Raw genomic sequence first — 14,907 nt, 5'->3', positions numbered from 1 at the left:
AAAAAAAAAAAACTCAACAATTACGTGTGTGTGTGTATGTATGTGTAAAATAACACATCAACATACATATGTCACAAGTGGAGTTGGCAAGATTAATAGTATCAAGAAGTTTAGAAGTGTTGCTGTAAAACATTGTGTCCCCATTAATGATTACCCAAAATGTTATTTGAGTTTATGTAGTTAATCTCAAATTTCAGATAACCAAAAATCTTTTTTATTTCAAACTTTATTGAAAATATTTAAAATATTAACCTACCTGCCTCCTGTAGAATGTTTGATGAACTACCCAGAATTTATTCTTTATTGGTAATTTTAAAATCTTAGACTATCCAGGAGGAGGAGAGAAAGTGAACATCCATCTCGGAGTAATTTCTTTCTTTACCTAACAGCAGCCTTTTGATTTTTCTTGTTTTGTTTGTTCTTCTGTTTAGGGAGACACTCAGTAGGTCAGGTGCAGCCACACATTTGCTACCTGCTCAGTTGGTGCTTCCAGAAAGTACCTGGTGCTTTAGGAAGATAGCATTCTTAAACAGCTGTACTCCTGTACTTGGTCTGACCAGGGAAGGCTTGATTGTTTGTTTGTTTTTGCTTACGTGAGGCCTTTTCTGAGAAGAAATGAAACAAGCAAAGACAGTTGTCGAGTTAAAGACTTAACAGAGGACTTCCCAGATGTCAGCAGTAGCCCTTTAGTTATTGCCCTTCTATGGAGATGCTTTAAAGGGCAACACGAGTCAGAGCTTAGGCTGAGCTTGCTCACACAGCTGTGTGTGGATCTTAGCACTCGAGAAACTAGGGAGGATGATAGTGAGTTTGAGGCCAGCTTGAGCTAAGTAGTAAGATCCTGTCTCAGAATAAACTTAAAGAAGAAAAAGAAAGTTAGAAACCAAAATATTTTCTGAATAGTTGGCTTTTAAAAACTTTGATCGGAAGCAAAATCAGGAGACCTAGGGTGAAATGTAATTCCAAACCTGACCCTAAAACCCAATTAAAGGGACTCTGTGGTGTACAGAATAAATGTTTATGCAGTCATGTCTGTAGTGAGCTATGGCAGCTACCTTACCCTTAATCCAAAATATCAATGGAGTATAACTCCTGTGTATATTAATGTAAAGGTTAAGAATGGCTTAAATGTATGTTACTTGGGCCATTTGTACTCTGGAAACTGCTTATTTTCCTTTGTTGGTTATGCAGGAACTAATCACTCAGACCCTAGTGTGGGCTAGCATCCTCACTAGATATTGCCTCAACATCACCAGCTCTATTATAGTGGTAAATAACAGAAATGGGCTAACATTGATTCTCATTAAATCCTCGACATAAACAGAACAGAGTCGGAAGGTCATGTGTGAATCTGACTTACTCCTTTCTTTGTTCATGGTGACTTTCTATTTACTATCTGCTCATGACCAAACAGATATCAGACTTCTAGTTAGCTAGAAGTCAGGTTTTAGTAAGTTGAAGGCTTAAGAAGTAGGGGTTTTATAGCTTAAGATAATGTATTTGCCTAACATGTTTGAGATCTGAGCTGGATCCCCATGACCAGGGAGGAAAGAAAGGAAGCTTTGCTATATTAAATAATTACTTTTTCTCTCATTTCAAAGAATAATTCTCAGTGAACTATAATCTATACATTATCATCTATAATAATATAACTTCAAAACTTTAAGTATGATATTTAAATTATTATCCAGATTTTAAATTTTTTACAGCTTTAGCTACAATCTTACAGGTTTATGAAGCCTAATTAACCAAAAATTGTTTCTATAATCTGTATCAAATACCCTAAGGTTCCCATGTTATCCCAAGTTTCTGGTTATTTCTCATTTACAGTTGATGATCAATAAGGAATCTCCTCTTAATTAACTTTCTTTATAAAATTAAGTCTTGATTCCCATAAGAGTAAACACATAAATTGAGGCATAAGTGGTTGAAGGCATAGCTAAGATTGTTTTTTAGAAAGAGCATTCGACCACATGCCAGTATTAGCCTAGTTCCATTACATAAGCTTTAGACTGAAGATCCATCAGCCAGCACTTGCTTACCATATGACTTTATTGAGAAGCATAGTATAAAGGTCAATGGAAGGTAGAAAAGACAGGCTAGAACATCAACCCTTACACTAGCTAAAGAGGCATGGTTTGTAAAGGGCACTTGGATGGACATTTATGAAGAAGGAACAGTGTTGAAAATGAAAGAAATCATCATTATAGCCACTAGTTCCATGTAGGCATCAAGGACTAAAACTGTAGATAGCGTGGCTGAGGAAGTGACTGTTATATTTAATTTCAAATGGGCCACATGTAGGCTCATGCTGCTGGGATGAGCAGTGCAGTTCTATAAAGTGACTACTGTTCCCTATGTAATAAGGAGACTTGGAAAATGAACAAGATAGGTGAGTAAAATGAAGTAATTAAAATCATGTAAGATTTGTTATTTGTTTTCTTTGGCCCTTTAAAATCTTATGTTAATAATGTATTGTATAATGCCACTTTTCTGTTGAAGTTGTGTTTTTATAAATATATTATTTAAAAATATAAACAGTTTGGATTGTTAATTTTAAGACTCATTGTAACAAAAATTTACCTATACTCTTCCACAGAAATTATCAGTGTCCATTAAAGACTCTTTTGATCTTTTATTATCTTATTAAATACTAATTTCTCCATGCACTGCATTTGGCAAGCATGACAATGACTTAGCTTAAAGTGCAGTTAACATCCTTGTTTCTGCACTTAGGCAGATTATCATAGTGCTGATTGACAACAGACTCTCCCTCCTTAGTCAGAACTGGATAACTGAGATAAAAGAACGTATCTTTTCTTCTCTTGAGTAGCATGTAGCTTGAGAAAATATTCATTGACCATTTTAAATCTCATCTATGTGATATTTAAAATGTAATTGAGTAGATATACTAGCACAGGCTTTTAATGTTAGTGCTTAGCAGGCTGAGGCAAGAAGAATCAATGTTTGGTACCAACTTGGGCAATATGGCAAGCCTGGGCTATATACATACAGACTTTATCTCAAAAAGTAAAATGTCTGCAACATCTTTCTTACAAGCTAAACTTTAACAAGCATTTGTGATAGTAGTTTTTGTATTTTGGTGGGTTTGATCTTTTTAATTTTTCTATTGCCAAGTGTAGCAGGCCTCAAGATAGAATTCTATGGTGTTACTAAAACATCAGTGGCATCTCAGTCCTTCAGTCTTACAGTCTCTGCACAGCTCACAAGCCCTCACCTCAGTGATTGCATTCTTGTCTGCTGTTTAAGACAGAAGTCAAGTGGTATTGTTCATAAAGTAAGTTAACTGACAGCCTAGGTTTTGTTCCTCACTAGTAGACATTGGTTATATTTTAACTTGCTCATTAAACTTCAGAAATTATAACATTAAAATAATATAGATATGTGTAATAATATGTCAGAGGGGACCTGAGGGATTCAATTTCCTCAAAGAACTCTGAAAACCACTTAGAACAGAGAGGGTGGACTTGATGGCCTATGAACTATATCTCATAGAGCTATAATTTAGACCTTCAGCAGCCAAGGATAATAAAAGAAGACTTGTTAAAGATAACACTAAAGGCAAACGGCAGAAAAGTGCTTCCCAGTATTTTGAATGGAGACAATAAACTTGCATAACTTACCCATTATAGAGAAAGATTTAAGATTTTATTAGGTTGGTGTTTGTTACAGTCCTAGTTTATGTCAGGAGGCAGCCATTCAAATCAGATTATTAAACTCTGTCAAGTGGTATACTTTAACTGGAATCCTCCTTCCCTAAGTCTCTGAACTGTTCTTTGAGTCAGAGAAGCCAGCAATTGGGAGGGCAATTTCAATGAAGTTCTTGGTAGAAATAAGACTTGGTAACTCTCCTTTGCCCCTCGTTCAAGTGTCAGAATTTTAACTAGGTTTTTCTTTTGTTTGACACAGTGATGACTCGTGGCACTGCCTCCAGCCCATCCTATAGATTCATATTGAATGATGGGACAATGCTTAGCGCCCACACCAAGTGTAAACTTTGCTACCCTCAAAGTCCTGACATGCAGCCTTTCATCATGGGAATTCATATCATCGACAGGTACTATTTATTTGGGGAAAAATTCTAAGTTAGCATAAGAATAGTTTGATGAGTATGTCCATAATTAATATTAATTATCTATTAGTATATCCACATTGGATTTTAGAGTTTGTTACCAAATAACTTTGCTGATCATAAAGGGAGACAGTAAAGTGGGACTGAAAAATCATTTTTAGGGGTGAAAGCAAAATGGTGCCTAAACATTTACAACATTCTACATAAGCACTTACAGCCTTAGAAGAGACCTCAGAGTTGATAACATTATTATTTTATTTTTAAATGTGCTTTATTAGGACATCTGTAGGCCTTGAGTTAAGTTGACCATTTATTATAGAAGCCTTACTCATTAAACTCCCAACTTGAAGTCTTTCAATATTGTTTCTAATTTGTTCCCTATCTCTAATAAGATTTCTACGGATACACATAGCAAATTCATGAAATTATTCTTTTATGTTGTTGTATGTTGAAAAGTCCTAAGTTATAAGTGCATTAATTTAGCATTAAAAACAAAGACATTTCCCCCTCACTTCATCTTTTTTCCATCTGATGTTTTGCATATTAGAACATGGTAATGCCAGTCACAAATCTGTTGTCATAGTTACACATTTGAGTAAAGAGCTCAGTTAAACCTGAGTTCAGTATTCTGGCTTTTTCTAGTTTTAGTTGAAATTTTTCTTGTGAGTGGAATTAGCACAGTTCTCTCTTTCATATTGTGATTTCTCTTCCAAAACATCTGCTCTGTCTACATATCACCCTCTTTAATTTTTGCATCAGCAACACAGTATTTTCCTTACCCAGTCTTCCTCTTTGGAGTTGAAATACTTAAAAGCTGGAACAGGGGAATCATAAATAAAATGCTTTCTAAATAAAGGTGTGGGAAGTTTCTCCTTCAAATTAAATGATTATTGCAATAATCATTGTTTATATTAATTTTAGAAAAGTTTATTAGTATATCTAGTGCATATTTCCCCAACACCAGTTAATTCTCACACCACTGTCAATGATGCAAGAGTCCATGGGTGTCATTTCCTAGGAAGGGGTGCTGCCCTTTCTCAGTGGTGATGCAGGCCTCTGATTCCCTTAATTTAGGGTGATACAGAATCTCACTACTTGATAGTTTGGAAAATTAATGAGGCTAATGGCCTTTCTTATAATATCATCATGAAAATATAATAAAATCAGATTTAAATGATTAAATAATAATGTATTTTTCCCCTAGGGAGCACAGTGGGCTTTCTCCTCAAGATGACACTAATTCTGGAATGTCGATTCCCCGAATAAACCCCTCAGTCAATCCTGGTATCTCTCCAGCCCATGGTGTGACCCGTTCATCCACGTTGCCACCATCCAACAACAACATGGTCTCTGCCAGAGTAAACCGCCAACAGAGCTCAGACCTCAACAGCAGCAGCAGTCATAGTAACTCTAGCAACAGCCAAGGGAACTTCGGGTGTTCGCCTGGAAATCAGATTGTAGCCAATGTTGCCTTAAACCAGGGACAGGCAGGTTCCCAGAGCAGTAATCCCTCTTTAAACCTCAATAATTCTCCTATGGAAGGTACAGGAATTTCCCTCGCACAGTTCATGTCTCCGAGGAGACAAGCTAATTCTGGCTTGGCAACAAGGGCCAGGATGTCAAACAATTCATTTCCTCCAAATATTCCAACGTTAAGCTCCCCAGTTGGCATTACTAGTGGTGCCTGTAATAATAATAACCGATCCTATTCAAATATCCCAGTAACATCTTTACAAGGTATGAATGAAGGACCCAATAACTCTGTTGGCTTCTCTGCTGGTTCTCCAGTCCTTCGGCAGATGAGCTCACAGAATTCACCTAGCAGATTAAATATGCAACCAGCAAAAGCTGAGTCCAAAGATAGCAAAGAGATTGCATCCATTTTAAATGAAATGATTCAGTCAGACAACAGTGCTAATGATGGCAAGCCTCTGGACTCAGGACTTCTGCATAACAATGACAGACTCTCAGAAGGAGACAGTAAATACTCTCAAACTAGTCACAAACTAGTACAGCTCTTGACGACAACCGCAGAGCAGCAGTTGCGGCATGCCGATATAGACACAAGCTGCAAAGAAGTGCTGTCTTGTACTGGTACTTCCAGCTCTGCCTCCTCTAACCCCTCAGGAGGCACTTGTCCCTCTTCCCACAGCTCTCTGACTGAGCGGCATAAAATTCTGCACCGGCTTTTACAGGAGGGCAGCCCCTCAGACATCACCACTTTGTCTGTGGAACCCGAAAAGAAGGACAGTGCGTCAGCTTCTACTGCTGTGTCAGTGTCTGGACAAGCCCAGGGGAGTGCCAGCATAAAACTAGAACTGGATGCCTCAAAGAAAAAAGAGTCGAAAGACCATCAGCTCCTACGCTACCTTTTAGACAAAGATGAGAAAGATTTAAGGTCCACTCCAAACCTGAGCCTGGATGATGTGAAGGTCAAAGTGGAGAAGAAAGAACAGATGGATCCTTGTAACCCAACCCCAATGACCAAACCTGCTCCTGAGGAAGTCAAACTGGAGGCCCAGAGCCAGGTGGGTGAATCCTCGCTTCATAGAATGGGCAGTTATTTCTTCTCTATTTGGCCTTTTCTACTCCTATTCTAGACCAAATCTGGATGGGCTCTTATTTCTGTCTTTCAGCACTAAGGAATTAGTTCAGAGCAGTGACTTTCAACCTGTGGTCAAATACCAGATAGCCTGCACAGCAGATCTTTACATTACAGTTCATAAAATAGCAAAATTATAGCTATAAAGTAGCAATGAAAATAGTTTTGTGGTTGAGGATCACCACAGTGTGAGGAACTGTATTAAAGGGTCACAGCATTCGGGAGGTTGAGAAGAACCATTGAAGTAGAGATTGAAAGCATGGCGTGCCCTCAGACATTCCTTGTAAAACTCTAGGGGCTACAATGGCCCTGTGTCTTTTTAAATGATGCCTTCTTTCCTTTCTTTCCTCCTTTCTGCTGTTTTTCTATAGAATCGGAGTTTGCATCTTAAGACTGTTTGGGTATTGTCAGTCTTTTAAAGGAAGCCATTCTAGGATATACGTGTAGTAGCTATAGGATCTGACTATGTAGTCCAGGCTGGCCTTGAAGTCACAGAGATCCCTCTACCTCTGTTGTGGTTAAAGGCTTGTGCCACCACACCCTATGTCTTAGGACATTTTAAATTATACCTGTCCTCATCCCCTCATCCCAGCTTCATATAGTAACACCACTCTGGGACAGAATCCAGGAATTTTGAAATAAGGCATTTTGAAAGAAGTTCTTCAAAGGCCTCTGGGTAACAGCTAATTTGAGGAAGCTCTGATGTCCATGAAATAAGAGAGAAGTGTGAGGACATAGGTAGGCCGGCCTGCGGAAGGCGGCCCCTAAGCCTCCTTCCTGCCTTCTGCTCCTGAGCAAGTCTGAGAAGGCAGGAACTTAGCGACTCTGAGGAGCAGGCTGCTGCCTATACAAGGCATGCCCTAAGACATGACAGACATGGAAAGAAGACAGACATGGAAAGAAGCCATTCTCAGTGTTAGATCTGTGTTCAGGGTGCTGTGGAGCTGGCCCGAAAGTTAATAGATTCGTTCACTGGGCAGTTGCTTGTAAACTGTGAAAGAATGTCCTAAAAGATGGCCCTTCCCCTCTAAGAGCTTTCACGCTGTGTAGGTAAATAGCCTTTCACAGCTGAGTGACACATGCACAGTGCAGCTTACTCAGACACTCCATTGTGACCTAAGGGTCACACTTAGCATGCCCAGGCCCTTGAATTTCCTGAAGCAGCTTGATTTCCCCCCACACCCCACACCCCATCTCTTAAATTATCTCTCTTCCCTAACACATTCGTTTCCCTGGGCTGAACCATGTCCCTCTCTGTATTTTCAGTGTCTCTTTACATGTATGTTCTTGGAAGATAAGGCTTTGTCTCATATTTTTAATACAATACAATAAAACTAACATTATTTTAAGCAGAAAAACAGCCTTAAACATTAAGTATATTAGAACTATCAAGCTTGCAAATTAATTTTAAAAATCCTTATAAAATAATGTCATTGTATATCAGATATGCTTATACATCTGTCTCAGTGGCCATGTGCACACATTTCTGCTGAGTTTATATTTAGAAGTAGAATTGCATAATCCTAAATTGTTCATAAACTCACTGTTAGTAGATATGTGGAATTTCTACTATATGAATATTCCTTGTAATTGTTCTCTATCCTTAGTAATTCTTGGTATTGTCAGTCTTTTAAATTGAGCCATTCTAGGATCTATATGTAGTAGCTCATAGTTTTAGCTTACATTCTCTGATAAACGTGCATTGATCATTTAGATATTTATGGACAAATTTGTAATTTATAAATTTAGCAATTTGTAAATTGCTAGTCTAGCCATACTTTTTAATGTGCTGTCCTCTGCCTGTTGGCCTTTGTTTAAGTGTTCCTTGTGTGTCTGAGGACTAGTCCACCACTGCTTATACATTGTAGGTGTACTCTCCGCGCTGTGGCTTGTGTTTTCATTAGAGGTTGGTGGGGCTTCTGTTCTTATTACTTTGTCTTGTCTTGGTTTTGATGAAGCAAATTTTATTTTAATATGGTTGAATTTATCCATTTTTCCCTATGGTTTATGCCTCTTGAACATGTATAATAAAAGACATGCTTAAACTGTTCACAGAGCATTACTTATAGTAGCCAAAACCTGGAAATAGCCCAAAACTCCATTACAGAAGAATAGATGATTCTGTTGTGACGTATTCATATAAAGGGATAGTGTTCAGAACTGAGAAAGACGGGACTGCTGGTGCAGGCGACAGTGTGTGAGGTACAACTTTGGAGGACTCAGGCATTTCAATTACATACATGTAATTCTACTTACACAATCTAAAAGGAAAAATTAGTTCAATAAAATGATGAAACAAAAATGGGTAGACAATTTTACTAATTAATTTTCACAGTATTCTAGTATACTACTACTCTAAAAGAAAGGCCAACTTTCCTTTTATATATATAAAACCTCAGACAGACTCTCTAGTCTGCTAAATTCTTGGGTTTTCTGAGATCTTTGAAGTTCTCACACTTTTTAAAAGATGTTTCCCGGGTGGTGGTGGTGCATACCTTTAATCTCAGCACTTGGGAGGCAGAAACAGTCGGATTTCTGAGTTCGAGGCCAGCCTGGTCTACAAAGTGAATTCCAGGACAGCCAGGACTACTCAGAGAAACCCTGTCTCAAACCCCCGCCCCCCCCAAAAAAAAAATTCCACAAACTTCTTGTTATATTTTAAAAGATATTACAGAATTTTGAAAACTAAGACAGAAAAACAAAACACCACAATGTATCATAGCATGATCATCTTTATATCTTTCCAACCCAATCCTTCCCTTTTTTCTTTTAAAAGATTTATTTATTTATTATATGTGAGTACACTGTAGCTGTCTTCAGACACTCCAGAAGAGGGCGTCAGATCTCGTTACAGATGGTTGTGAGCCACCATGTGGTTGCTGGGAATTGAACTCAGGAATTGAAGAGCAGTCAGTGCTCTTAACCGCTAAGCCATCTCTCTAGCCTCCAATCTTTCTCTTACATTCACTTTCTACCGAGTTATATTAGATAATGTTACTATATTCTATCATATATTATTTCATAGAGTATAAATTTCCCTAGTAGAATATATAGATCATGTAATTTCTTTTTGTTATTGTGTTTTTGTTTTTGTTTTTCATGTCAAAAGTTTTTTTGTGTAACCCTAGCTATCCGGGAACTCACTTTGTAGATCAGAGTGACTTGAACTCAGAGATCCACTTGCCTCTGCCCGAGTACATGTACCAGATGATGTAATTTCAATAAAGTTCCACTCCTATCTCTTCTTAATTCAGTCTCTGCCACATTTGGTTTCTAGAACTGAAGAAAACACCTTTCTTCTACATTCTCTGAAATGAAAACATAAAATATGTTTCTTCTAACTTTTGTTTCTCTTCTTAGTTTACAGCTGACCTTGACCAGTTTGATCAGTTATTGCCCACACTGGAGAAGGCAGCACAGCTGCCGAGCTTGTGTGAGACAGACAGGATGGATGGTGCGGTTGCCGGTGTAAACATCAAGTCAGAGATCCTGCCAGCTTCACTTCAGCCCACCACTGCCAGATCTGCTCCCAGGCTGAACAGTATGTGTTGGGGGGCAAATTGCCATTTTAAGTGTTTTGTGGAGCCATGGGCTAGCCCTTTGTCTTGCTCCATCATTGCAGAGCACTTTTGTCTGTTAAGAATGAAGCACCTTTTCACTAGACCACTCTAACATGAAGCAGTTCCCTTTAGATGGAAGAACTCACCATGCATTTTCTTTTTTTTTTTTTAAGATATTTTCTTTATTTACATGTAAATTTCTCCTTTCCCAGTTTCCCTTCCAAAAAACAAACAAACAAAAACAACAAGAACAAACCCCTGTTGCCTCCCCCCTCCTCATGCCTGCCACTCCACCCTCTCCCACTTATTGGCCCTGGCATTTTCTTTTAGACTGGGTCTGGTGTATTCCAAAGTCGTCTCAAACTTACTGTGTAGCTGGGGATGACCATGAACTCCTAATCCTCTACCTTCACTTTCCAAGTACTGGGATTACAGGCATGCCCCGATCTTGAAAAGTTCTAATGTAGTATAACCCGCTCCTTTTGTAATTGCTGTTACAGTGTGTGGTTGGTGGTAAGGAGAGTGGTTTGTGTCCTATCCAGAGCACCCATAACAACATTCAGAAATACAGTATTGGGTCAGAGCATGGTTTTCAAATCTCTCTCTTGAATATTAATCTTATAATTATAAAAAGAAAAGCTTCTGTTTCAAAGTATCCTAAACAACCACATGTCCATCATATCCTGATGAAATTTTACTTGGCTCTTAAAGTTTGCAGCTGCTTTTAAATTAAAGAAACCAATTCATATTTCTTTAACTAGAATTTCCCAAACTTTCCATATTATACAATTGCTTTTCTCAAGTAATACACATTACCCCACAGAATGAGTTTTCCATGGAATATTATTTAGGAGACCATGGTGTTAAAGTATATCATGACTGTTCTAACCCTGGTTAGTGTTCTTCTAACTAAAATAGACTAGTACTGTAATACTTGAAATTCATGAAATTTGGACTGTCAGTCTTTTTTTCACATATCAGATTTAGGGGAAAAAAATCATTGATAATAATACCACTGGGTGACCTTGAAAGTGAAGGAAACTTCTAGAATGTTCTGGGCTCCTTCCATCCTCTCCATCGTCTAATGGGCTCAAACGTGGGTCTTCACTTACTTCCTTCTCACTGGAACTTTCAGAAGTGAGGATCCTATTCCTGGAAATTCCCCAAGACTTCAGGCAGCTGCATAGAAGAATGAGTTGTATTTCAATTGGCCGGACCACTAGAGGAGGAGTCAAGAGCATAAATTCAAGCTTCACATTCCATTTATTAACAAAGAGATGAATTTTCTGAGTCTTACTGTCTTTGGGTACAAAGTACAATTTAGATGAAATGACTGAACCAGGCACTGTAGCTCATGCCTGTAATTCTAGCAACTAGGAGGTACAGATCAGGGATTCAAGGTCATCCTCAGCTGCGTGGTGATGTGGAGACCATCCTGAGCTACATAAGCTAAAAAGCAAATAATAAATAAATAAATAAATAAATATTTCTTGTAACTGAAACAGAAAGTCTCTAGAGGGTAGCCCAGCTGGGAATATAGTAAGATATAGCACTAAATAAATAGATAAAATAAAAATCTATGTATTGATTGACTAGGCTCCTGTTCCTCTTCTCTATCAAGTGTGAGAGAATAGAGGGGCTTTCTCAGGAGACCCTGAGGCTCAGAAAGAAGACGTGGACATATAAAAGAAGACCCTTTCCACTGTGCCACTATGTGCAAAAGCCACCTGACCAATAATGATGGCTGCTAGAGCTGAGAAAACTTGCACTGAACTTGTTCAGTGAGCAGCACAGGAGCACTGACTGAGAACATAGAGCCAGAGATCATCACAACTTTAATAAAAGCCTGCTTCTGAAAGAAAGTAGAGCATCCAGGCTATGGTGCACTCCTTTAATCCCAGCACTCAGGAGGCAAAGGGAGCTGGATCTCTTGAGTTCAAGGCCAGCCTGATCTACACAGTGAGTTCCAGCACAACCAGGGCTACATTGTGAGACCCTGCTTCAAACAAGCAAAGAAAAAGAAAAAGAAAGAAAGGGGAAGAAAGAAAGAAAGGGATAAGAATTCCATGTAGTAAACTGGCTTCCAAAAGTAATGTTAGAAGAGGCTAAATGAGCCTGTGTTATAATTTTTAAAGGACTTTCAACCATTGTAGCAGCAGTGGACACTAGGCCAGCTCTTCCCCTATAAACCTAGTGAATGAATAGACACATGAAACAGTTCTTTTCAGACTACAGTGTGGCACCATGATCTCTGTGAGAAAGCAACACAGAAGGCCAGCTCTACAGCCAACCTAGCCCTGTGTGTAAGGCAGAAAGGACTGGTTTGATCTTGTTGTTCAGTCTTGTGGTTCTGAGACAGTCTTGCTCTGGGACCCTGCCAATATTAACCGGACTGGCCTCAAACTCCTGCCTCTACTTCCCACCAAGCCTTGACAGCCTAGATTTTTCTTTGAGGCGTTTACCAAACCAAGTGCAGGTGGGAGGGACCCGAAATGAGAGGGGAGAGATGGCATATGCTATAAACATTGGAAAAGGGGGAAAAGATATCACAGTTACATTACCTAAAACAACAGCACCAGTGATAAAATAAAACTCTTTAAAACAAAGGAAGTGACACAGTATATCAAACGAACAGCCAAAACTGCTCATTTCTATCCCAGTATCACTTAAAATAAACAAAGATGGAAAGGATGTAAAAGTGATGGGAGAACAAATACAACAACCAGCACCCTGTCACCAGGAACTGTCACCAGCAGATTACACTACTTTTCAAAAGAAAAGAAAATGGATGGAGCTAGAAACTTATTTACATAAAGTATTAAAGAAAACCAAATATGATAGAAAAGAAAACCCAAGCCATAGTAACTAGAAGAAAGTGCAAAATCATATAAAATAAACTATGAGGTTAAGAATTCATGATAGGTGAATAAAATAGCCCAGTCAAGGAGAGAGCCAGGAAAGGGAAAAGAATGGAAGAACAAGGTTAAATGAAGATGGGAAGGGACGGAGTGTGAGCAGGAAGATGGCCTCTTAGTGGTACTCGCCTGGACCAAGGGGGATGTCACTTCAACCCTGGGCTCTGCTGAGAAACATCCAAGTATAAAATAAAGGAAAAAATATGTAAATGAAATTAAGTAAATTTCAGAAGGAAAAGAAATAAAAACAAAAGATTTTTTAAATAAAGTTAAACAGTACTAAAAGTACTGAGAAGTTACAAAATGATGAAGAACTGGAGAAGTCAGAACTGGAGAGATAGCTTCTCAGTGGTGAAGGGCACTTGGCTCCTGCAGAAGCTCCAAGTTCACAGCCCCCAGCAGTCAGTAACTCTAGTGCCAGGGGTCAGATGCCTGCCTTCCTCTGGCCTCCACACATAACAGGCATGCATATGTATTCAGGTAAACTTTCATATACATAAAAGTAAAATATTTTGAAAGAAGAGTTGGAGAAGCTCCTTTCTCCTGTTAGAAGGCCCTCTAATGCCCGATCTGTCAAACAGTCTTGGGTGGTAGCGGCATGCTGGACTCTGTCCTGTCTTCTCTTGCTGTACAGAGTGCCACTGATGTGCACTGAGAGCCACTCGTGCTTGTCACCCTCATGGATGGCTCCATCCACTTTAGTAGCTTCCCTTCTTTGAATACTAGGACCCACTACTGGCCCCAAAGAGCTTTGCGACTTGGTTAGATTCCCACTGACTCTAGAGCCTCCTTCTGTAGTTTGTCTCCCCAGAAAGGCCAACGTCCAGGCTGGGGTGGGGGTGGGAGTATCTCTCCCAAGTGTGTCGGAATGGGAAAACAAAGTCCTGAATTCACATTGGAGGGCCTGGGCTCCCTGCCTTTCAGTCTCAGCTGTCAGACCTCACTCAGCAATAGCACCCTACCGCATGTAGGAAGCCGTGAGAATCCAGACCCCATGAGGATCATTAATGATAGCTACGTTGTCATGGTTGATCCATTTCTGTACTAGTACTTTTTTTTCTAAGTTTCTTTCATTACTAAATGTGTTTGTCCTCTCTTTGCTGCTGTTGGCATTGTTTGAGTGGTAAATTTTTACTGTCTCTCAGTATGTACTGGAAGACTTAGAATTTGAAAAATCTGGTAGCTAGCATGTTTCTTTAGCTAAAGTAAGAAGCTCTTTTCCTGGCAGTGAGCATGGATTCTGACCATAGAGGACTCATTTCTCAGCTGCTCAGAGGGAATAGAGATCCACAACAGGGAACCTCCTTGTGGCAGCCCTGGCACCCACTGTGGGAGACTCCCTGGGCTGAACTTGTACCATGAGTCACAGACACACTATCTGAATGCATGGGCACATTCCAGAGACAGCTGCATCAGAGCAGAGGTCTGGTGGCAGCTGCTCATTGTCCTTTAATTGTCCCAGCAGCAGCCCAGGGCCTGTTCCCAAGTTGTTCTGATCCTCTTCTGAGAAAACCCATTTAGGGAAATCTTCTCCACTGTGTCTTCATTTAGTTGAGTTGTGGTTCCAGCCTGTGTCCATCTGTGCTTTACCCTCAGACTTCATGAGTCTGTTCTTCTGCTCCTCCTGCTTCTGACTTCCTTTCAGCTGACTTTTTCTCTCTCCAGTTTTCTTATTTCACTGATTTTTGTTTTGTTCTTTTAGGTTTCTATTGGGGGTTCTTGTTGTTGCTTTGAGAC

At 39.3% G+C, this 14,907-nt stretch overlaps 1 protein-coding gene across 8 annotated transcripts in view; it reads left to right on the top strand.

The window, feature by feature from the left end:
• The window catches only part of Ncoa1 (nuclear receptor coactivator 1), a 208,920-nt gene that overhangs the window by 157,300 nt on the left and 36,713 nt on the right, over positions 1-14,907 (top strand). For all 8 annotated transcript variants that reach the window (XM_031355731.1, XM_031355734.1, XM_031355737.1 and 5 more), the window contains 3 exons: positions 3,931-4,078; positions 5,298-6,621; positions 10,056-10,236. In XM_031355731.1, coding sequence (XP_031211591.1) covers positions 3,931-4,078; positions 5,298-6,621; positions 10,056-10,236 — 1,653 coding nt within the window. The remainder of the gene's footprint in view (positions 1-3,930; positions 4,079-5,297; positions 6,622-10,055; positions 10,237-14,907) is intronic.

The sequence above is a fragment of the Mastomys coucha genome, unplaced genomic scaffold (genome assembly GCF_008632895.1).
Source record: "Mastomys coucha isolate ucsf_1 unplaced genomic scaffold, UCSF_Mcou_1 pScaffold6, whole genome shotgun sequence".
Taxonomy (NCBI): domain Eukaryota; kingdom Metazoa; phylum Chordata; class Mammalia; order Rodentia; family Muridae; genus Mastomys; species Mastomys coucha.
Note: the sequence above shows the minus strand (reverse complement) of the source record. Positions and strands in the feature narration are given on the sequence as shown.